This window comes from Mauremys mutica, chromosome 3, assembly GCF_020497125.1.
Source record: "Mauremys mutica isolate MM-2020 ecotype Southern chromosome 3, ASM2049712v1, whole genome shotgun sequence".
NCBI classification, from domain to species: Eukaryota; Metazoa; Chordata; order Testudines; family Geoemydidae; genus Mauremys; species Mauremys mutica.
This window is the reverse complement of record NC_059074.1, coordinates 34,949,015-34,974,052: the sequence shown is the minus strand read 5'-3', so window position 1 is coordinate 34,974,052 and position 25,038 is coordinate 34,949,015. Positions and strand designations below refer to the sequence as shown.

Genomic DNA, 25,038 nt, shown 5'->3' with positions numbered 1-25,038 from the left:
GCACCGCCTACCTAACCTGCAGCCACAACTGGGTGTGATATTCTTCACTTCCTGTTCTAAATTGTGTAGTCCTACTGCTTCCATACCTGAGGGTAGCTGCATTTCAGTGGCTGCTAAAGAGACATCCTTATACTTCTTTCACCCACCTTCCAGGGAGGTTTGTAAAATATAATTAATATTTGTAAAGTGCTTTGGGATCTGTGTAAGAAAGAGGTTAGATAAATCATCAATAATTATCAAGCATCTGTATCATTATCTTTAGCATTCTGGATGGGCCATGTGCAATACTCCATACAGAGCTTTAATTCTAACAAAGTAAAGAGAAAAGAAAGGAACACCTTAAATTGAGCAATCTTGTTTTATTGTACTGCCTGCTATATATCACGAGCAAATTAGCTCCAAGGAATGTGAATAATCCATAAGTGTTATAGCTTGTGTGTGTAACTCAGATCTTATTAGCTACATTTACCCTCCTTATCAATACATCCAGGAAAGGCAGAAAAACAACCTGGCTTTACTGGAGCTCTGCCTGACCAAGGAGTACTTGCATTCCATGGGCAGAGCATTCAGTAAGGTTGGAAGAGGTAAGACTCTGAAAGCTACAGGACAAATAAACCCCTGTTATCCAACCTCTGATTATCCAAATTTGGTTATGCTCTCCACAACTGAAATTCCTTTATCCAAAACTGATTATCTGAATGTTTCAGATGTACAGCATAATCACAATTGTGAGTTCCTATTCTCTGTGTGTGTAGAGGGCCACCAGGCACTAATGCAATACAAGTAATTAAAAATAAGTAAACCAAATAAAATGTAAATAGACTTTTCTCCCTTGCACACACGCTTTGCTGTGATGGAGGGTAATACCATGTTCAGTCACACTCATGTACGCATTTTTAGAACATTTATTTACAAGAGATATTTATAGAGCAATTGTGTTTATTTAATAAAGGAACAAATATAAACAAGATTAGAAATAAAATGCCATTTAATTTAGGTTTCCATCTTGAATTTCAGTTAGGCCCTGATCCTGCAAAGACTTACACACATGTTCAGCTTTATGCCTGGTGAGCAGCCCCAACATGAGTACCCATGTGTATAAAGTTGAGCTTATGCATAAGTCTTTGCAGGGTAGAGATGGTGCCCAGCTGCCTCTTCATAAAACATACCTCAGTACAGATAAAGTGCTGAAAAAACTGACTAAAATGAATGTTGCAAGTAGATTCTCCATGTCTTTCTGCTTTATATTAATTCCATCAAAAGGCCAGCAAATAACATTGAGAAATAACATTAATGCATTAAAAATAGGTTGGGGGAAAAAATCTATTTAGAAAAATATTCTGTTTATTATTTACAAAATGTTTTATATATTGATTTCTCTCAGGTCCCTGTTTCTAACGTGCCAGTATGCAGACTCTGCCCTCCTTCCACCTACCTCTCTTTTAAATGGTTTGACCAGCAATTCAGATCTTTCCTTTTTTTGTATTGACATATTTGTATTTATTTACTCAGGGCCTGATTTTTCAAAGCCTGGTACTGAAGCATGAGCACTCATAGCTTCCATTGACTTCCACAGGAGTTATTGGTACCCAGCACTTGGGAAAATCAGGCCCTCATTTATTTCACACCTCTGCAGGATGCCTGTCACTCTAATATCCAAATTCCAATTTTAGTAACCAACACTGGGACTGTGGTTTCCAGGTTTCTGAATGTTGGGTCATTTAATGGCTTTACTGCTAGACTGTGTTTCAGATTCTCCTCCTGATTCTGCATTCCTTGCACACCCAAAACTCACACTGAAGTCACTTGGAGTTTGGGTATGCAAGGAATGCAGGATCTGGTTTTCTATGCAGTGATGGAATACAATGACATTGTTAGAAATGCCAGCACATTCCTATTACTGTCTCATATATCTGGTAGGTCCCTAATGATTTGTTAGTGGCTGCACCAGAGATGGTGGACAGCATGTGAGTTGTGTTTTGCCCTATATACAAAAGTACATTAGGCAGCAATGAAAGAGTTAGTATAAAAACACAGTTTAGATTGGGTAGAGGAAAGGGGAGACTCTTCTGTCTGTGAATTCTGGAACAGCTTATTTGGATGGAAAAGAGCTGAGTGCAGTGCATTTCCAGGGAGGAAAAATAGAGGACACAAAAGCAACTCACTGTAAATGTTGCCACACAAAAGCAGCTATAATGAACCACAGTGTTTTTTAATTAGGTGCAAAACAGTCCTCAGAACCTCTTCTCTGGAGGGGCTGGCATCAACCTCTTGGCATCCAGGGTTCTCCATCCTTTTGTATGACTCTTCAACTCTATTTTAAAAGAATAAATACATAAAAATAAAGCAAGAGATACATTCTATAACTATAAACTGCCATGAAATGAAAAGGTATATCTGACTCTGAAAATGCACTGGCTGCAGAAAAATTCTAGAATGAAACCAAGAATTAAATATATTGCAGCATGCCACAAGGCGCAACAAAGCATGAACAGTTATTTATGAAGATAGGATTCACAATATGCACACTCACCGCCAAACCATGTTCCTGAGACAAAACAATCTGCTCATTGCAGGGGATGCTTCTCTCCCCAGGTCTGTTTGTTTTGTAATGGAGGAATACAATAACCCCAGCACAGGCTCCTTTTTCTCTGATCTGATTTCAACTAGGAGCTTGTTGTTCCTGTGAGACAACTTTCTCACACCTTCCATTTATCTTCCTCCCTGGTGCATATGCAAACAATACTATGAAAACCTTGCTGCTTGGTCCACAAGCAATCAATTCTTATTAAACATGGCTCTTCCACAACTAGCCTCTGAGGGGTGTGTGAACAATGAAGGAGGTTGTTTTCTCTACTCCTGCAAAACTAATCATTTCAAACCCACTCAGGCTTCTACCTGAAGGAACAACAGAGCAAGATTCTGAAGTTGCTCCCAAATCCAGGATGACTGTATCTAATGAACAGTAATAACTAAGGGCCATATCTAAAGCAAGATATTGTACAGAGATTACAGCCAAGGGCATAATAGAAGGAAAGCCAAACAGCATCATACCGCCCTTCCCCCACACACACATCACACACTCCCCTGCTCTTTCCCAGATCCTACTGCATGAAGTGTGTGGGGCTCGGGCTCTGTGTTTGCAGAGGAGTGTAGCTGAGTGTGGTTTAGGTCAAAATTGGGAGGATGGTTATTCTACCTGGCATTATACACCTCCAGATATGTGGAAACTCCTCAGGACGTTCCCGTGGAAGCTACTGTGGAGTACTGCAGTATTAAGCTCCTCATTTCCCAGCTCTGCAACTTCTACGCCACCAAACCCCCAGGAAAATGAGTGCTACCAAAAAGCTACTAAAAAGGAAGCTGTGCTGCCAGTGTAAAGAGGATCCTGGAGAGTGACACAGCTCCATGTAGATACCCAGAGATTTGAACAGATTTCTGGATATCTAATATCTAAGTAATATTTAAGGCGATGCCCCCTTTCCACTCCACTATAGTGAAATCCTCAGGAATAACACCTAGAGAACTCCATTCTGTGCGTAACTTGTTTCTTCCCCCAGGAGGAAAGATGATCTCAACCCAAGCCAATAGGCTAGTCTTTGGCACAGATAATTAACGTATGTAATATAGTTAACCAGAAAGAAAGTCCAATTAGCTCTCTCATGCTGGGATGGAAAAAATGCTTCTGCCACTGTTACACTTTTCCCTGTAGCGTTTGGATTCTCCTTCCAGAGTTTTTTTTTTGTTCATGATCATATGTAATTAAAGGAGCATAAAACATGATTTTTACAATTTGGTGAAAACAGTGAGATTTGTATGGTCTCTTAATACATCATTGTCAAGGTCAATTTTAGGTTTATAAAATCTAGCTTAGCCCACAAAATCAGATAATTAAATTCTGAGAAGTTCTATAACTGTTTTATGAAAGTGGTCACCATTGCACGCCCATAGAATTTTCCAAAAAAAGAGCTTAAGGTAAATTCTGTAATGAATAATGAGTTTTCAACCTTATGAAATACTTTTGCACATTGACAGTTATTCTGTTACTACAACAGGGCATGGTGATGGTGAAAATGCAGCCTTTCATGTGAGATCTAAAACCAAGCTTCTGGCTTCTTGTAGCCGTCAAAAATGTCAGTAATTACTAGAGATGGGCCAAAACTCCACCTTCACTATGAATTTCTTTGAACTTGGGGGAGTAAGGAAGTTATTCACTTGAGGCCCATCAGCACATCCAGTGACTCAAACCGGCAGGATATACCCTTGTCGGTCAGTATTACTTGAGTAACAGGACAGTCTAGGCATGGAAATCCTGGCCCCAATGGAGTAAATGAGAGTTTTGCTATTGATTTTAATTGGGTGAGGATTCCATCTCTTATTCATTATTAAGACATACTTTTGGCGAAACAAACTGTTAGCTTCTAGCTCGGTTTCCTCCTCCGTTTTCTCCAGCCCCCGTCCCTGCAGTCTCCGGATCCGCTCCTCAGGACTAACTGTCAACAGCAGGACAAGATCAGGTTTGAGCAGGTCCTCAGGCCACTGGTACACCTCATGGTGAGTTGGAGGAAGATTCTGCACTTTTCCACTTATTTCAGTGGCAATTGCATAGGCAGCAGTGCTGTGCCAATACCTGTCAGGAAAAGATATAGGAGGGAGATGCATACATGACCATTTAAAAAAATTAACATGATAAAACCTCCTAATAGAAGGAACTACTTATGTAAAAGAAATCAGTACCCTTTAATAATGCTAGCCTAATACACAGTCACAATGTGCGGGGGACCATGAGGATTTTGTACCCATAAATAATTGATCAAAGTAATAAAACAAAATGTCTAATGATTATTATTTATCAGAGGGGTAGCCGTGTTAGTCTGGATCTGTAAAAGCAGCAAAGAGTCCTGTGGCACCTTATAGACTAACAGACGTTTTGGAGCATGAGCTTTTGTGGGTGAATACCCACTTCGTCTTCCTGAGGTCTCGTCCAATCCTAATCTTCTATGATTCTATGATGAGGAAGTTTTGTTTGACAGCTGCTTCCATTAGGACACCAAATAACTAACAACACTTTTTTTCAGGTAACAGATCAGTTGGTTTACATGATTATGGTTATTTTTCCAATATGTAGATAGGTTGGGTATCTGAACTCACACCTATGTCTCCTTCATTAATAAAAATACACATATTTGAATAAATACATGTCATGAAAATGGGAAGAAAAATATGAAGACACATAAACAAAAACAAAAAAGTTAGACAGATTGAGCCTTATTTTCAGAGTTACTGATTAACCACAGTTTACAGTTGTGTGTACTCAGTACATCTAAAATAGACCCCTTATGGCCTGATTTTTGAAAGAGCTCAGAACGAGATTTTCAAATGATCAGCACCCAGCAATTCCCACTGTGACACTTATGGCCAGATTGTCTAAAGAGATCAATCACATTGGCTGCTGAGCTTCTTTGAAAATCTAGCCACTTAACTTGGTTCTTAGATGTGGGATGAGCTCCTTGAAAAATCTGGTTTCAGAGTAGCAGTCGTGTTAGTCTCTATCCGCAAAAAGAACAGGAGTATTTGTGGCACCTTAGAGACTAACAAATTTATTTGAGCATAAGCTTTCGTGGGCTACAGCCCACTTCTTCGGATGCATAGAATGGAACATATAGTGAGGATATATATATATATATATATATATATATATATACACACATACAGAGAGCATGAAAAGGTGGGAGTTGTCTTACCAACTAGTGAGAGGCCAATTAAGTAAGAGAAAAAACTTTTGAAGTGATAATCAAGATAGCCCAGTACAGACAGTTTGATAAGAAGTGTGAGAATACTTACATGGGGAGATAGATTCAATGTTTGTAATGGCTCAGCCATTCCCAGTCTCTATTCAAGCCTAAATGGATTGTATCTAATTTGCATATCAATTCGAGTTCAGCAGTTTCTCGTTGGAGTCTGTTTTTGAAGCTTTTCTGTTGCAAAATTGCCACCCTCAGGTCTGTTATTGAGTGACCAGACAGGTTAAAGTGTTCTCCTACTGGTTTTCGAATGTTATGATTCCTGATGTCAGATTTGTGTCCATTTATTCTTTTGCGTAGAGACTGTCCGGTTTGGCCAATGTACATGGCAGAGGGGTATTGCCATGTTCTCACCATTAATTCAGTAAGGCCACACCAATTTGGCACCATCCCAACAATCCCACATTCGATATTAAATTACCAAACATAATTGTAATATCACATGAATCATACCTGCAATTTGTATGTGTCTCCTTTTCTGGTTTTTATAAAACTTAAAGCATTATCTTACAATTTTAGTAGCATCATACAACAACTCAATTTTATAAGTTTTTCACAAAGCTTGGTGTTTTTTTATATTGCTTACACATTTGATATTTAAAACAGAAGCATATAAGGAGTAACACTGCAGTTTTACAAATTCAAAATAACATTGCCCATTTAACTCCATTTTATTCTGTTACTTGACATACAACATCATACCAAGCACACATCTGAGATCTTAGTTTTTCTACAGCTTTTTCAACAATTTTATACTTTTGAGCAAGCATACCTTTTGCAGATATTATCAGTCTAGTTTATTGTTCTACTTGGTCTAGTGTGCTTTGATTAGTTTGTATTTCCATATCCCAATCTGTTATCATTTCACTTTATTTTCCTTCAATTTGGCGATGTTAATCTAGGGTGAGTCATAAAGATGGAAAGGACTCAAGGATCAGTATTGATCATACATGCCGCATGGAGCCAGTCAGTTTCACCTCTGGCATCTGCCTGATGGTATGAGAAGGATTCTGCTCCCAGAACCCTCTTTCGCAGTTCAGTCATGTCAAGCCATGTTCTCACCATTCATTCAGGATGGCCACACCAATTTGTCACCATCCCAACAAAAAGAGTACTCATATTTTTAACAGAAGAATTGAGGAAATAACATTTCTTGATTATGCTAATGAACTAGTAAATTGCACAGATATGGGGATTTAGAGGACTCCTCTCCACTTACACTGCTATCTTTTCACCTCTGTAGGGCTAAGTGTGTTTTAAATTCAGTCACTTCATAAGAACATAAGAATGGCCATACTGCATCAGACCAATGGTCCATCTAGTCTAGAATCATGTCTTCTGACAGTGGCTGTTGCCAGATGCTTCAGAGGGACTGAACAGAACAGAGCAAGTTTTCAAGTGATCCATCTCCTGTCATCCAGCTTCTAGCAGTCAGAGGTCTAGGGACACCCAGAGCATGAGATTGCATCCCTGACCATCTTGGCTAATAGCCATAGATGGACCTATCCTCCATGAACTCATCTAATTCTTGTTTGAACCCAGTTATGCTTTTTGCCTTCACAACAATCCCTGCCAATGAGTTCCACAGGTTGACTGTGCATTGTGTGAAGGAGTGTTTCCTTATGTTTGTTTTAAACCTGCTGCCTATTAATTTCATTGGGTCACCACATAACACAAGAATCAGGGAAGAGGTGAATAACACCTCCTTATTCACTTTCTATACATCATTCATGATTTTATAGACCTCTTTCATATCCCCCTCAGTCATTTCTTTTCCAAGATGAACACTCCCAGTCTTCTTAATCTCTCGTCATATGAAAGCTGTTCATTTTTGCTGCCCTACTCTGTACTTTTTCCTATTTTAATATATATTTTCAGATGGGGCACCTAGAACTGCAAGATGTATTCAAGGTGTGGGCATACCATGGATTTATATAGTGGCATTATCATATTTTCTGCCTTATTATCTATCCATTTCGTAATGGTTCCTAAAGTTAGTTTTTTTGACTGCCACTGCACACTGAGCAGATGTTTTCAGAGAACAACCCATAATGACTCCAAAGTCTCTTTATTGAGTGGTAACAGCTAATTTATACCTCCATCATTTTGTATGTATAGTTGGGATTATGTTTTCCAGTGTGCATTACTTTGCATTTATCAACACTGAATTTCATTTGCCATTTTCTTTCCCTGTTTCGTGAGATCCCTTTGTAACTCTTCGCAGTCAGCTTTGGATTTAACTCTCTTGAGTAATTTTGTAACATCTGCAAATTTTACTATCAGTTCACCCCTTTTCTGAGATCATTTATGAACATATTGAACAGCACTGATCCTATTACCGATCCTTGGAGGACCCCCACTATTTACCTATCTCCACTGTGAAAACTAACTTTATTCTTAACCTTTGTTTTCTATCTTTTAACTAATTACTGATCCATGAGAGATCTTCCCTCATCCCTAACTCCTTTCTTTGCTTAAGAGCTTTTGGTGATGAACCTTGTCAAAGGCTTTTTGAAAGTCCACACACACTGTATCAGCTGGATCTCCCTTGTCCATATGTTTGCTGACACCCTGAAAGAATTCTAGTAGATTGATGCGGCATGATTTCCCTTTATAAAAGTTGTGTTGACTCTTCCACATCATATCGTGTTCATCTATGTGTCTGATAGTTCTGTTCTTTACTGTAGTTTACCAATTTGCCTGGTACAGAAGTTAGGCTTATCGACCTGTAATTGCCAGGATTGCCTCTGGAGCCTTTTTAAAAAATCCATGTTAAATCACCTATCCTCAAGTCATCTGGTTATAGAGACAGATTTAAGTGATAGGTTACATATCACATTTGGTAGTTTGACAATTGCATATTTGAGTTCCTTCAGAACTCTTGGGTGAATACCATCTGGTCCTGGTGACTTATTACTGTTTAATTTATAATTTTGTTCCAAAACCTCTGCTGAGAACTCATCTGGGACAGTTCCTCAGATATGTCACCTAAAAAGAATGGCTCAGGTGTGGGAATCTCCCCACATCCCCTACAATGAAAACCAATGCAAAGAATTAATTTAGCTTCTCTGCAATGGGCTTGTCTTCCTTGAGTTCTCCTTTAGCACCTCAACTGTCCAGTCATCCCTCTGATGGTTTGGCCGGCTTCAGACTTCTGATGTACTTTTAAAAAATTGCTGCTAGTTTTTGTGTCTTTTGCTAGTTGCTCTTCAAATTATTTTTTCACTTGCCTAATTATACTTTTACACTTGACTTGCCAGAGTTTGTTCCTCCTACTTTCCCAGTACGATTTGACTTCAGATTTTCAAGGACGTCTTTTTGTCTGTACCTGCCTTTTTTACTCTGTTATATAGCCATGGTGTTGCTTCTGGCTCTCTTACTGTTTTGGTTTTTTGGGGCAGCGGTTGAGGGGGGACACAGAGGCTTAAACTATATTATAGTATTCTTAAAAAGTTTCCAGGCGGTTTGCAGGCATTTTACTCATGACTGTTCCTTTTAATTTCCATTAAATTAACTTCCTCATTTTTGTGTAGTTCCCTTTTTTGAAAGTGAAACGTTACTGTGATTGAATTTAATATCCTTGTAGAGGGAAAATGCCAATGACATTATTGTCACTATTACCAAGTGGTTCAGCTATATTCACCTCTTGAACCAGATTCTGTGCACCACAAAGGACTAAATTACGAATTCCCTCTCCCCTTGCGGGTTCCAGGACTAGCTGTCCCAAGCAGAATTCATCAATGGTGTCTAGAAATTTAATCTCTGCATCCTGTTCTGAGGTGACATATTCCCAGTCAATGTGGGGCTAGTCGAAATCCCCCATTAGTATTGGGTTTTCTAGTTTTGTATCCTCTCATTTCTCTGAGCATTTCTCAATTATCATCACCATCGTGATCAGGTGATTGGTACTATATTCCTATTGTTTACTCTTATTATTCAAGTACAGAATTTATATTCATGGAGATTCAGTGGTACTGTTTGATTCACTTAAGATTCTTACTATATTTGACTCTATGCTTTCTTTCACATATAGTGCCTCTCCCCCACCAGCACAACCTACTCTGTCATTCCTATATATATATTGTATCCTGGTATTACTGTGTCCCATTGATTGTTTCTGTGATGCCTATTATATTAATATCCTCATTTAATAAGTACTTATAAAAATGTTCAATCTCTAACTTCATGTAATGTAACTGAATGGGACTCTTTTTTGTTTCACTGTTTCTCTTCAGTTCTTACCTATACTTATCCTCTTCTATCCTCTCCTTTTTACCTGTAACAAATTCTCCCCTAAGGTATGTGTCTGTCCAAACCGTGTGCTCCTCTGCACCAGTCGGCTTTCTCCCAGCCCTTAGTTTAAAAATTCACCTGCAACCTTTTTAATTTTACATGCCAGCAATCTGGCTCTGTTTTAGTTCAGGTGGAGCCCATTCTTTGAGTATATGGTCCTCCTTTTCCCAAGGGATCACTGGATCGTAATAAACCTAAATACCTCCTCCAAACACCATCAAATCATCCATGAATTGGGACCCTGCAGTTCTGTCAGTCTAACTGGCGATGTGTGTGGAACTGAAAGAATTTCAGAGAATGCTACTATGATGGTCCTGGAATTTCATCTCTTACCTGGAAACAAATTTGGCCTCCAAAACCTCTCCTCTGCCTTTTCCTATGTCATTGGTACCTACATGTACCATAACCACTGGCTCCTCCCAAGACCCACACATAAATCTATCTAGGTGTTTCAAGAGATCCGCAACCTTTGTATCTTCAATTTACACTCATCTAAAACATCCTTACAGCCAGCTGCAATTGGCAGTCTGCACTCTCTTTTGGTTTGTTACAAATAGGCAGTAGTGTATTAAGGAATCTTGCACAGTAGTTGCCTGCACTACGCCTGGCTGTTCGAGACCTGGACTTTTAGCCATTCGCAACACAGCAGCATCACACACAGTAATGGAACTGCTTTGGTAGCTACAGCATCATTTTTTGAGACATTCAGCTGCTATAATAATCTGGTTGTTGTGCTTCGTGACTCAAGTTGATGCTGATGACGGTATTACTGTGGCTAAAAAGGCTGATGCGCGAGTGGCAGTCCTTTCCGCATGACGTGCATAGGTAGCTCAATGCTGAGGAAGAGATTACAATCTGTGCCTGCTGAGTCCACCACTGTTTACAACTCAGCCGCTGTGCCTCAAGATCCATACGGCGGTTAATCTTGAACTAGGAACCTCATGGTTTACTATTGCTCACCAGCGTGATCCATCTGTTGCTGATGACTCACAGCTGTCAATGTCAATGCTGCACTGTTTCAAGTTATGCTTCCTCCACTGGCTTATACAATCTGGTGAGAAATGCATTCACAGTGTGTCCTTGAAGTGTTTCTTCTGGCCGCCTTATACTCAGTTGCTTACTTTCAGTTCAGCTAACTGCAACTGTTTTGACATTCTAGTGTCACCCATCCTCAATATGTGACCATAACTGTGATGAGATAAGCATGGCTTCAATCCCTGTGGAGTGACTACATTACAGAACTTCATTACTGGTAACTTTATCATGCCATTTGATGCAGAATATGTCATGCAGATGTCATAAATGGAACTCTTCTAGAAGCTTAATATGATGTAGCAGGTCAAGGGTTCACACTGGTACAAGCTGGACAGCACAACTGCTTTTTAGACTTAACTTGGTTTGAAGCTTAATATGTTGCTGCCAGACTCTGCCTGAAAATCTGTCAAATGATTAACTAGCTTTGTTGACATGACTTGTCAGCTCCTTATCTGTAGTAACATCATTTCACAATGTATTGCCAAGACAGCAGAAGTCTGTAACAGCATTTTGCTGTGTTGCTGATGGTGACTGTTTGTTTCACATAGGGTTTCCCTGGCACAGGTTGATACATGACCTCTGTCTTTTTCAGATTGTCAGCCTGTACCTTTCTGCAAAAACTGCAAATCTGTCCATAATAAACTGTATCTCTTCTAAAGTATGTGCCTCTAGAACACAGTCACCGGCACACAGCGGCTCATGAACAATTGCCTCAAAGACCTTCACAGCGCAAGCCCGCTCAGATTAAATAATTTTCCAGAGGATCGGAAATGTATCCCAATACCAGCATTCAGGTCTCCTATAGCATCACTGAGCATTACTGCATACAAGAAATTATACAAGAGTGGACCATTTACACAGCTCTGTTTTTAACATCTTTAGTGATAGGAAATGGGTCAGCCAGAACACCATCTAAGCAGACTTTTTCGAGCATGCTATCATGAACTAGCCTCAGAATGTTGGTGAATCTGATGGCCTACGAATATCATAATATGTGTGGTTTAAGACAATACTATCAAGCTGCCTTTTTCATATGCACTTAAACCACCAACCAGAATTAAGTAGAAATACATAAATATTTTCCAGGCTATCACCAAAGTAATGCTAAAGACAAGAAAGATAACTCAAGTAGCTTTGCTTGTCACACTGAAAGACTGGATGGTCACATTCAAACAACAGGAAAATATTTTTTTACAAACCTGTCTACAACTACAGGTGACTCGGTGGATGCTTTTGCTATTTCTGAAGCAACAACGTAGTTGCCCAGAGCATAAAATGCCCTCCTGATGAGTGTTGGTTCATCATCAAAAGTCTTCCTCCACTGGCTGATACAAGCTGGTGGTGACCTTAAGAGAAGTGCATTCAGTGAGTCCTTGACCGACTGGGTTACAGTTGTTTTGCCTGCAGTTAACATACAAATAAAAACAAATAAAAAATCTTTAGACATAGCATGGCACATCATAACAATTAGCTTTCATTTCTAAAAATGCAAAAAAAAAAGTTCTTATCCTTTAAGCTGGAAAACACATTTTGATATATTTATCTAGTATCTTACTACGAATCTTGACTGTGTTGTTACAGGATAGGGTTTTGACTATGTCACAGTACGCTTCTATCTGACTATTCGAGGTCTTATCACAGTTTCTATGTAGTACCCATAAGAGTATATCAGAGTTATATTTGCTGGAGGGGTTCTCTTTACCTGCACCCTGTCTCTTTAAGGATTTGGAGCTCTGCTGAAGAGATCAAAGGGAATACAGCAGTGACACAAGAAGTGATCCCAGGAGGGTTGTTGTATGTTGTGCGCCAATGAGATTGAGCTGGTATGGGACTTGTCTAAGGTGTGTTTGTTTGTTTATATTATAAAAACCCCATTTAGAACACCCCTGCTTTGGAAATGTAATACCTAGTCAAAGAGTCATTTTCTCCTTTTGCCTAGCCTGACTCTATTGCCCTTTAGGCCATCTACGCATATGGTAACTTCTCTACATTTCAGTTTCAATAACTTTATTAACATGGCAGGATACACAGATGTTGCCGAATTAATTCCTGGTATCATTCTGTTCACTTCAGTGGAGTGACACCACGATGAATTTTGCTCCCCATTTTGGGTGGTTCCCTACAACTGAAAATACAGAAGGCATAGCTCTTCAGAGGCATTAGGGTGACCAGATGTCCCGATTTTATAGGGACAGTCCCGATTTTTGGGTCTTTTTCTTATATAGGCTCCTATTACCCCCCGCCCCCGTCCCGATTTTTCACAATTGCCGTCTGGTCACCCTAAGAGGCATATACAGTGCTGTTCTGGGAAAAGCAATTAATGATTGCTCAAAAGTACCTTGATTCTCCTCTTCTCCAATATTCGACTTTGCCTACATGAGTACTCCTCCAATGACATTAGTAGGAAATTTGCATCTGAAGTGAAAAATTGCTTTGGAGTTGAGATGCAAATCTGGGAGGAGAATTTTAATCTTTCTGACTTGCTCTTCTGGACTCTGGCAAGCACTTCTGAAGTCTTATTTTTTAACATCTCATGAGCCTTAAGCATGCACAGAAGTCACATCAGACATTATTTTAACAATTATTCAGTTGTGATTCTATATTCACATTATGCACCTACCTGTTGCATCTAATCCTTCAATAACTATGACAGGAAATTCTCCCTTTTTTGAATGCTTGGGGCATTTATCCACTAGATCAAGGACAGCTGCGGCTTCAGGGATGAACGATGTGCACTGTAATTAATGTAACACTGATTACTCAACAAGCAATCTGGTACACAGGTATTTTTCAAAAGACCATATTTAACTGGAAAGGGTGCAGTTTAATACAGAAGCACAATACAATTTTAAGACAGACACAAGAATCAAAGTCTTTGATTTGAACAATCCCAATTTTTGGCCCAGATGTGGTGATTCTGCTCTATTTCTTCTTGAAAATAAGGTATGATTAAAAAAAAAAAACAAGCAAGAAGAAGACAGTAAGGAAAGGTGGAGTCAGGGGCGGCTCTACCTTTTTGGCCGCCCCAAGCAGTCATGCGCGGGAGGCGCCCCGGAGCCGCGGGAGCAGCGGACCTCCCGCGGGCATGACTGTGGAGGGTCCGCTGGTCGCGCAGCTCGGCTGGACCTCCCACATCTGCGGACGGTTCGCAGGTCCGGCGGCTCCACTTGAGCTGCCGCAGTCATGCCTGCGGGAGGTCCAGCCGAGCCGTGGGACGAGCGCCCCCTCCACAGTCATGCCTGCGGCAGGTCCGGTCATCCCGGGGCTCCGGTGGACCTCCCGCAGGCATGACTGCGGCAGGTCCGCCGGCCCAGCCTGCCGCCCCCCCGGGAAAGGGCCGCCCCACGCACGTGCTTGCCGCGCTGGGGTCTAGAGCCGGCCCTGGGTGGAGTAAACTCCTCAGGTGTAAGGGCTGCTAAAGTTATTCTGAAAAATTATCTGAACGCAAGGAGGTAGCATTTTAGATAGGACTTCATTAATCATTTACTAAAAGTAATCTGTTTATGTACATGTAACTTATTACACTCAAGTACTTAAAAGAGGAAGTTTTGCTTATTGGATAGGGCACTGTACTGGGACTCAGGAGACCTGGCTTTGCCATAAGCCTGCTTGGTGACCTTGGGCATGTCACTTTACTGTTCTGTGCCTCGGTTTCCCCTTCTGTAAAATGAGGATAGTCACGTATACCTCATTTGTAAAGCACTTTGAGATCTATTGAGGAAAAGTGCTAGGTATTATGATCCAACAGCCTTCCGGCCTGTGCCTGATTTCATGTAAGCTGGTGTCATTCAGAAGTAATGTCCACTTAAGTCAGTAGAACGACTCTGGGCTGTGAGTTCAGATTCAAGCCCCATCACTTCTACACAAAAATAAAACCCTGGGGAAGGTAGGATGCAGTGTCCCAGATGGAGACTCCAATTGCTAAGGAGGCCCAAGGGTTAAGCAGGGAAAATAGATCATGGATCTGATCCCCCTCACTTAGGGCTGGTCTACACTACGGGGGGGAATCGATCTAAGATATGCAACTTCAGCTACGTGAATAACGTAGCTGAAGTCGAAGTATCTTAGATCGAATTACCTACCGTCCTCACGGCGCAGGATCAACGTCCGCGGCTCCCCATGTCCACGCCGCTACCACCGTTCGGGTTGGTGGAGTTCCGGAGTCGACAGGAGCGCGTTCGGGGATCGATATATATCGCGTCTAGATGAGACGCGATATATATCGATCCCCGATAAATCGATTGTTACCAGCAGATACGGCGGGTAGTGAAGACGTAGCCTTAGGCCAATGTCAATTCGAAGCTGGTGGTGGGGGGGGGGGTTTGCACTGCGAGAAGGCGGCAGGCGCAGAGCCCCTGGGGAGCTGAGTAGGTGCAATCAGGCTGAGCTTCATTTCCCTCTGAACGGCCCCTGGCCGGGATCTCACCTGCTCCACCACGCTGCGGGCGGCCTCCAGGGAGTGGAACACGGCGGCGTGGCTGAGGCCGGGCACTGCGGGGTGCAGCGGCGGCTCCTCGGCGGCCACCACGCGGGCTCTGCGGAGCAGCTCTCTGCCGCCCGCCCCTCGCAGGGCCCACAGGCACTGCCACAGCTCGCCCCGCTCGCCCGCCTCGTACACGCCCAGCGGCGGCGGCGGCAGCTCGCCCAGGCCCCGCAGCAGCTCCTCCAGGGCGCGCTCGGTCTCCGGGCCCCCCTGCGGGTCCTGGAGGAGGAAGCCCTTCTCCAGCGCAGCCTGCGCCCCGTAGCACAGGAGCCCCAGGACCCGGCACCTCCCGAACGGCCCCTGCCTCAGCCTCTGCTGCAAGCGCCGGTGCAGCCTGGCCGCCGGGACGCTGGGGGCGGCGGGGACGCAGAGGGAATAGCACCTGCCCGGAGCGGGCACAAAGCAGCGGGGCTCGGGGCGGCCGCTGCCGCTGGCGCTGAGGGTGAAGCAGACCAGGTCCGAGCCGGGCCCTTCCACGGCGAAGCACGGTCCGGCCTGTCCGGAGGCGCCCGCGGGAGGCGCCGCCATGGCGGAGAGCGAGCGGGGCAGCAGCGTGAGCCGGGCCAGCCGGCTGGGATGTAGCATCGCGCCGCAGCCACCCGGAGAAACGAAACCGAGCCCGCGCCAAGGACCCGCCGCTCCTCTCCGCCCCCTCCGCGGCACGGGCGGGGAAAGGGAAACCCGATACGGCGGCGGCGGGGGGAGGGGAGGGGAGGGGGAGAACCGAAAGCGATCGGGTGTGTGTTAGCCGCCCGCCCTCCAGCTATCGCCCGGGCTTTGAACTGGAGCCGCAAACCGCACGCCCCGCTGTCACGTTAGCGATGGGGGCAGCTTTTGTAGCCAGCAGCGGCAGCAGGTTCTTCTGCAGAGCAACCACTACAGGGAAACCGAGCCGTCTCTTGCTGCTGCTGGGAAACCACACACAACAAAAGGGGGGAGGGACGGGACTGGGAGGCTATAACGAACTGTTTGCGCATTAGGTGACGACGGCATGTTTGACAACAAGCAGTTGTGAGGAAAGAAACGAAACTCGTCCAGGTTGCAAGGGATTTGGAGCCCCGTGTTTGCAGATGGAGTGTTTATGGCCCTCTCAGCTCAAATGTCTGACTACGTTGCTTACCAAGGTGCCCCTCCACACACCCTTAACCGCGCAGCCAACTTTTTAGTCCACTTGGAATACAGTGCAGCAGCCAGAAAGCAAGTATTTTAATAGGGCTACATGCTATTTCCTTACTGCAGCAGCTCAGATCATCAGACTCACGGGTCTCATATCTTATCTGGGTGTGCAAGTCATGCTCTTGGCATAAAAAGAAACTTATGTACAGCTGGGAAAGAGAGGAAATCAGCCACCCAAATAGCCCAGTAATAATGACTATGTGAAAATCACCTTGAGGAAACCTTCCAAAGGCTTGTTGAGTTATCATCACAAATAGAAAAGTGGGGGGCGGGGGACTAGCATCCTATCAGGAGGATTATAACACCTCTACCCTGATATAACACTGTCCTCGGGAGCCAAAAAAATCTTACCGCGTTATAGGTCAAACTGCATTATTTCGAACTTGTTTTGATCTCCCGGAGTGCGCAGCCCCGCCCCCCTGGAGCACTGCTTTACCATGTTATATCCAAATTCATGTTACATCAGGTCCCATTATATTGGGGCAGAGGTGTATCTGGTTCTGCTTCATCCAGTTTTCAATAGGAACATGGAGATGGAAATGAAATCTGCTGGCAGCCCTCATCTCTTCAGCAGTTTATCCTCTATTCCTAGTCAGGAGCTCTGTATATGATGGCAGATAGATTTCTATGCAAATGTCTATGTAAATCCTGCAGATCATAGGGGCTGACTTCACTGAGTGGGGATTTTAAATAGCAAGAGCATATCAACACTTAAAATATACTGTTTCCTTGAAAATGTCCCTAGCAATAAAACATTGGGGCAAAAAGTAGACATACATCAGGGGCCTACTTTTACCAGCTGAAATCAATGGCAAAGCTCATATTGACTGCGGTGAGAGCATAGTTGGATCCAAACAGTCTCTAAATAGAATAAACTGCTTTGAAGCCATAAACCCTGTTTAACTGGCCAGTTAAGGCAGGTTTACAGCACCTCTGTATTATCAGAGCAGCACAACACTGCCAGACCCTAATGTGACCCAGAACTTTTTGTCTTCAGTGTCTTGAACACTATAGTTATGGACTTAAATATATTGGAAGTAAAACTTTAAAATAAATAAATGAGAATAGGCAGGAGCCATTGTATAGGCACTCCCTGTTTCTTTAACAACTTTCCATTTAACAGATAGCCATGGATATAGCAAAACTTGCTTTAGTCAATTTTAACATTCACCTACTTTGAAATAGGAACCAGAAGCACTCAAAGTGGGTTCCAAAGTTATCTAGTTTTATGAGAGCTTCTGTAAGTAACTTTGTTTGAAATAATGTTTTCTAACAATTGGCGAATCACAAGAGAACTTGTGCCTTCTTCAGAAACAATAAAGTAATGGAGTTATTTGTAGATTTCTTTAGAGTAAACTTTTATGCTCTCAATGCCTATGTTACGACATGTCTACATTACAAAAATAGGTTGATTTTATAGAAATCAGTCTTTAGTAAACCATTTTATAGAGTTGATCGTGCATGTCCCCACTAAGCACATTGGTCAGCGGAGTGCGTCCTCAATACCGTGGCTAGCATCAACTCACAGAGTGGTGCACTGTGGGTAGCTATCACACAGTCCCCGCTGCCCATTGGAATTCTGGGTTAAGCTCCCAATGCCTGGTAGGGCAAAAACATTGTTGCGGGTGATTTGGGGTACGTTGTCGGTCTCCCCTCCTTCCCTCCCTCCTTGAAAGCAACGGCAAACAATCATTTTGCACCAATTTTGAACAGCTAGACACCAGGGCAATTAGAAGAGCACACTGAGGCACGCTGTGCATCAGAGAGGCTTTGAAAAACAGTTTCCATGACTCACCTGGCTACAGTGTGACAGTTGTGTGTGTTTGTCCTTGATGCAAAGCCACTCCCTTTCGTGAATGTACTTCCCTGGAAGCCAATCCACCTCCCCTCCTTTGACCACAGCTGACACAGGAAATAAAGTATCAGAGGGGTAGCCGTGTTAGTCTGGATCTGTAAAAGCAGCAAAGAGCAGGACTGCCCAGAGGATTCCGGGGGCCCGGGGTCTTGGGCCAAAGTGCCCCAAAGACCAACGGCGGGGGCCCCCCGCTGCCGAATTACCGCCGAAGCGGGACCCGCTGCCGAAGTGCAACCCCCACTGTGGGTCTTCGGGGCACTTCGGCGGCGGGTCCCGGAACGGAAGGACCCCACCCCCCGCCGCCCAATTACCGCCGAAGATCCAGCTGCACGCCAGCAGCGGGGGGTCCTTCTGTCCCAGAGAGGAAGGACCCCCCGCCAGCGAAGACCGGGAGCAAAGAAGCTCCAGGGGCCCAGGCCCCACGAGAGTTTTCCGGAGCCCCCGGAGCGAGTGAAGGACCCTGCTCCAGGGGCCCCGAAAAACTCTCGTGGGGGCCCCTGCTGGGCCCGGGCCCTGGGGCAAATTGCCCCACTTTCCCACCCCCTCTGGGCGGCCCTGGCAAAGAGTCCTGTGGCACCTTATAGACTAACAGACGTTTTGGAGCATGAGCTTTCGTGGGTGAATACCCACTTCGTCAGATGCATGTAGTGGAAATTTCCAGGGGCAGGTATATATATGTAAGCAAGAAGCAGGCTAGAGATAATGAAGTTAGTTCAATCAGGGAGGTTTCACACACCTTCTAGCAGTTGAGGTGTGAAAACCAAGGGAGGAGAAACTGCTTTTGTAGTTGGCAAGCCATTCACAGTCTACATATCTACACCAGCGACACCATCACAGGACCTAACCAGATCAGCCACACCATCACCGGTTCATTCACCTCCACGTCCACCAATGTAATATACGCCATCATATGCCAGCAATGCCCCTCTGCTATGTACATTGGCCAAACTGGACAGTCTCTGTGGAAAAGGATAAATGGACACAAAGCTGACATCAGGAATTGTAACATTCAAAAACCAGTAGGAGAACACTTCAATCTCCCTGGACACACAATAGCAGATCTAAAGGTAGCCATTCTGCAGCAAAAAACCTTCAGGACCAGATTTCAAAGAGAAACTGCTGAGCTTCAGTTCATCCGCAAATTTGACACCATCAGCTCAGGATTAAACAAAGACTGTGAATGGCCATGTACATTGGCCAAACCGGACAGTCTCTATGCAAAAGAATAAATGGACACAAAGCTGACATCAGGAATTGTAACATTCAAAAACCAGTAGGAAAACACTTCAACCTCTCTGGCCATTTAGTAACAGACCTAAAGGTGGCAATTTTGCAACAGAAAAGCTTCAAAAACAGACTCCAACAAGAAACTGCTGAACTTGAATTAATATGCAAATTAGACACTATCAATTTAGGCTTGAATAGAGACTGGGAATGGCTGAGCCATTACACACATTGAATCTATTTCCCCATTGTTAAGTATTCTCACACCTCTTGTCAAACTGTCTGTAATGGGCTATCTTGGGTATCGCTACAAATGTTTTCTCTCTTAATTAATTAGCCTCTTAGACAACTCCCACCTTTTCATGTTCTCCATATGTGTATATATATCTCCTCACTGTATGTTCCATTCTATGCATCCGATGAAGTGGGCTGTAGCCTACAAAAGCTTATGCTCAAATAAATTTGTTAGTCTCTAAGGTGCCACAAGTACTCCTGTTCTTTTTGCGGATAGAGACTAACACGGCTGCTACTCTGACACCAACAGCAGTAAGAGACAGGTCTAGGTCTATGTGACTGGTGACTCCTTGCTAAGAAGAACAGATGGGCCTATTACCAGAGCTGCTTTGGAGAACAGAAGGGTGTGCTGTTTGCTGGGAGCTAAGATACAGGATGTGGACCTGAGGCTGAAGAGTATCATAATGGGAGCAGGAAAAAATCCACTGATTGTGCTTCATGTGGGAACAAATGATACTGCTAGATTCTTTCTGGAACACATCTAGGGTGACTATGCCAGACTGGGGAAGTTGCTTAAAGAAATGTAGACTCAGGTGATCTTCAGTGGGATTCTACTTGACCCTAGAGGAGGAGAATGAAGGCAAGACAAGATTATGATGATCAACAAATGGTCCGGCAATGCTGCTGTAAGGAAGGTTTTGGGATGTTTGACCACTGGGAGGCATGCATGGACAAACATGGCATCTGTATGGCCAATTGTCGGTCAAAAGGTTACATTGGTACCGTGTGCAACACGGTGGTGCGGTGTGCAACATTATAATGCCGTGTGCCTTTTCCCACTTTTTTTTGCCTGATCACCTAGGGGTCAGGCTAGTGCCATGTGCATAAGGGTAGTGTGCTGTGTGCAGATCCTGTTTACGTGAAGGGCTCCAGCTCGGAACCTGGAAGGTGAAGGAGCTAGGGACCAAACAGACACTGACAATAGTAAGAGCCTTCAAATAAAACCATGCCTTCCACCAAAATCTGCAGGAGTGTCCGCGTGTTAGCTGAAAGGCCTGATCACCCTTTCAGCCAGGGTCTCCTCCGAATTTAGCCGTCTCGTGTCGTGTCGTTTCGGATTACTTCCCACTAATTCGTCATGCCCTTGGTGTCTGTACTGCTGGTCAGCTGTGCCTGGAGTGTGGTATGTGCATTTTAATTTCTGTAAATATTCTGCTTGCTTAGCCTCTTCCCTTTTCCCCTCCCTTACTTGGTACCAAGTTCCGTATATAGTATATAAGAGACAAATTGTATTAATTGCTGTTGTGGTCAGTTGGTGTATTTTATAGGATTCGATTAATGCATGTACAGTTTACTCAGTTTTGTATGTCTGTTCTGGCTTTTAGTGAACCGTTGATTATAGATCATTTGGTTCTTTGTTGTTGGATGTAAATAGACTGTTTCAAGTTGTATATATTGCTGTTCTGGTGATACTTTTGGTTGATGACTCGCTTCTCTCTTAATTAGAGTTGTGTGAATATTTTTGTTCTGATAGTGTTGCTAGTTGGTAAAAGTGCTCCTCCCCAGCCCAAGTTGTAATTCATTCCCCATTAATAAACAGCCACATGTTTTGAATTGCAATCTGGTTTTGCTTTAATTTTCCTCTCTCACTCAAATACTCATTCGAACCTGCATTAGTCTCGGACAGGTGGATGGAGGATTGCACAAGTGATTAAAAGAGCTTTAAACTAGGAACTCAGGGGAAATGGTTGGGAGATGCTCATGTAATCTCCATGCCTGAGTCTAATATTGATAGGGAGGCAAATAAAGAAACAGAGAATACAGCAATGGAAAAAGAAACAGCAGTGAATAGAGGAATGGACATTAAGAGGAAACATAGTGACAATACCAATTACACTAATAGTCAGGTAGGCAATACTGGCAGTACAATACTAAAAAGTTCTATAGCCATATGAATAAGAAGAAAACAAGGAAAGAAGAAGTGGGACTCCTAAGAACTGAAGATGGAGTGGACTCTTGGAGATTAAAGATAATCTAGGCATGGCTCAGCATCTAAATGAATACTTTACCTCAGTTTTTAATAAGGATAATGAGAAGCTTAGGGGTAGTCACAGGATGGCTAATGGAAATGAGGATATGGAAGTAGAAATTATCACATCCAAGGTGGAAACCAAACTCAAACAGCTCAATGGGAGTAAATTGGAGTGCCCAGATAATCTTCACCCTGGAATGTTAAAGGAACTGCCACATGAATTTGCAAGCCCAATCGCAAGGATTTTTAATGAATCTGTAATACCCTATGACTGGAGGATTGTTAATATAGTTCCTATATTTAAGAAATGGGGGGGGAAGTGATCAGGAAAAATACAGGCCAGTTAGTTTGACCTCAATTATATGCAAGGTTTTGGAACAAATTTTAAAAGAGAAAGTAGTTAAGGACATAGAGATAAACGGTAACTGCGATAAAATCCAACATGGTTTTACAAAAGGTAGATCATGCCAGACTAACCTGATCTCTTCCTTTGAAATGAGAACTGATTTTTTTAGACAAAGGAAATGCAGTAGATCTAATCTACCTGGATTTCAGCAAGGCATTTGATACAGCTCCACATGGGAAATTATTAGTTAAATTGGAGAAGATGGGGATTAATTTGAGAACTGAAAGGTGGATAGGAAACTGGTTAAAGGGGAGACTACAATGGGTCATGCTGAAAGGTGAGCTTACTAGTGGAGTTCCTCAGGGTTCAGTCTTGGGACCAATCTCATTTAACACTTTTATTACTGACCTTGGCACAAAAACTGGGAGTGTGCTAATAAAATCTGCAGATGGCACAAAGTTGGGAGGTACTGCCAATACAGAGGAGGACCGGAATATCATACAAGAAGATGTGGATTACCTTGAAAACTGCAGTAATAGAAATGGGATGAAATTTAATAGTGCAGAGTGCAAGGTTGTGAATTTAGAGACTAACAACAAGAATTTTTGCTATATACTGGGGATTTATCAGTTGGAAGTGACAGAGGAGGAGAAAGACCTGTGAGTATTGGTTGATCACAGGATAACTATGAGCTGCCAATGTGATGCAGCTGTGAAAAAGGCAAAAAGAGGTATTTCCAGTAGAGATAGGGAAGTGTTAGTACCATTATACAAGGCACTAGTGAGATCTCATCTGGAATAATGTGTGCAATTCTCATCTCCCATGCTTAAAAAAGGCAAATTCAAACTGTAACCAGCTCCCATGTACGTCTCAAGTATGCTGCATACTTGATTGGCTTTTCATTGGCAGATCTCATGCTCCGCTGCATCCAGATGGGCATCCAGGATGTAAGGGCTCACACCATCCATTCTGAGTCGGAACAGATGCACAGGTGCTTGCTTCTGTCCTCTTCATACAGTACTGCTACTATTGTCACCACTTCCGCAGTTTGTGCTGAATAGGGCTTAACAGTTCCTTGCAGCACTGAAAAGCAGTGTACCCAGTCCTTGGGAGGCCATCCTGGTAATAGCTACTTCCATTGGCAGCCCAAATGGTTAAACCCTGCTCCTTTGCTTTACTGAAGCTGGGTTCGATCCAGAAAGGTGACACGATGACTAGGTCCGTTGCTGGAAGTGGGCACTCAAGTTCCTGGTGTTTGGTCAGCAATGTATACGGTAGTATGCTCAACAAGGATGATCTCTGCACTGTGATGTCTCTATTCAGGAGGTTGCGGGTCCAGTTGGCCAAGCGAGGGGATGACACCCTGCCCTCGTTCACACGACCAGAGAGGACATACCTTACTGGGGTGTGGGAAGCCCTGAGGATGACAGGGGACATCCCTGCCAGGTACTCCCAGTGGCTGAGTGGCCAAACTACAGAGTACCTCCCTTTCGCAGGCACTGAACTACCTCTTGACTTCACTCACAACTCTGGAGCCATAAGCCACCAGCTGCAGCCCAGTCCCCTGATCCTGCAGGAGGACTGCACTGATGCCACTGTCAGATGTTCCCAGTTGCAAATAGTATGGACAATTGGGTTTAGGGTAGGCTAAGGCCGGTGTCTTTTGGGGGGGGGAGGAGAGAGGACATATTTGCATATATAAGACAAAGACCCTAAGATCTGGACATCCGGTGACCCTAACCCCAAGCATCAGCTGGAGATTGGCACACACGTTGGGGGGTGAGGTGACTGGGAATTTTGCGTCACTTCTTCAAGCCTGAGGCTGCTCTGCCTTGGGCTGGTCCTCTGAGGCTGTATTAACTTGTGCCAGCTGTGAGCACCCCCAGAGAGGGCCTTTATCACAGACAGAAAATCCCCAGGAACAGGGGAGAGCAGGAGAGGTAGGAGTCAGGCTGGAATGATCCTCCTTATGGGCCAGCCGCACAGCGCCCCGCTGCTTTACAGCCCGAGGGCATCCCTCCCCGTATGGCTAGTTGTGAAGGTGCACACACCTGGATCACACCTGCTGGCTGCAATGCGGTTTGCAGACACGCCATGTGTCGTCTAGGGGATACCCGGGCGGGGGGGGGGGGCATGCCCGGTGCAGTCAGAGCTGCAGGGTAGCTCTGCGAGAACCGCTCCGTTCGTGTGGCTGGGAAGCGGGGCTCTGACCAGCTGAAACCAGGAGTCGGGCATATTTCCCAAGCGCCGGTTTCGGAGCCTGGCGCAAGCCTGTGCGGGGCACGGGCCCAGAGTGGGGAGGGGGATGCACAGCCGGCAGCTGGAGCTAGGCAGGGAGTGGGGGTGGCCCGGTGTAAACGGGCTCGCCGCGGTCTCCGCACACACCTCGCCTGCTGCAGCCACCCGGGGCCAAGTTTCGCTTCTCCGTAAAGGAAACCGAAACTGCCCCTTTCCCTTCCCCTTCCCCAGGCAGCAGCGCCCGTCACATGCTCGCCGCTATTAAATGGGGCCCGCGCCCCTGCCCGGCGCTCCAGAGCGCTGCAGCCCCGCGCCGCG

At 44.1% G+C, this 25,038-nt stretch overlaps 1 protein-coding gene across 1 annotated transcript; it reads right to left on the bottom strand.

Annotated features, from left to right (window-relative positions):
• Positions 1-887: 887 nt before the first annotated feature.
• Positions 888-16,265, bottom strand: CMPK2 (cytidine/uridine monophosphate kinase 2). Its single transcript, XM_045011521.1, has 5 exons — positions 15,559-16,265; positions 13,753-13,867; positions 12,332-12,533; positions 4,397-4,630; positions 888-2,314 (listed from the first exon to the last, which is right to left on the bottom strand). The coding sequence occupies exons 1-5, from the start codon at positions 16,198-16,200 to the stop codon at positions 2,191-2,193; spliced, it is 1,317 nt and encodes a 438-aa protein (XP_044867456.1). The 5' UTR covers positions 16,201-16,265; the 3' UTR covers positions 888-2,190.
• Between the last annotated feature and the right edge of the window lie 8,773 nt (positions 16,266-25,038).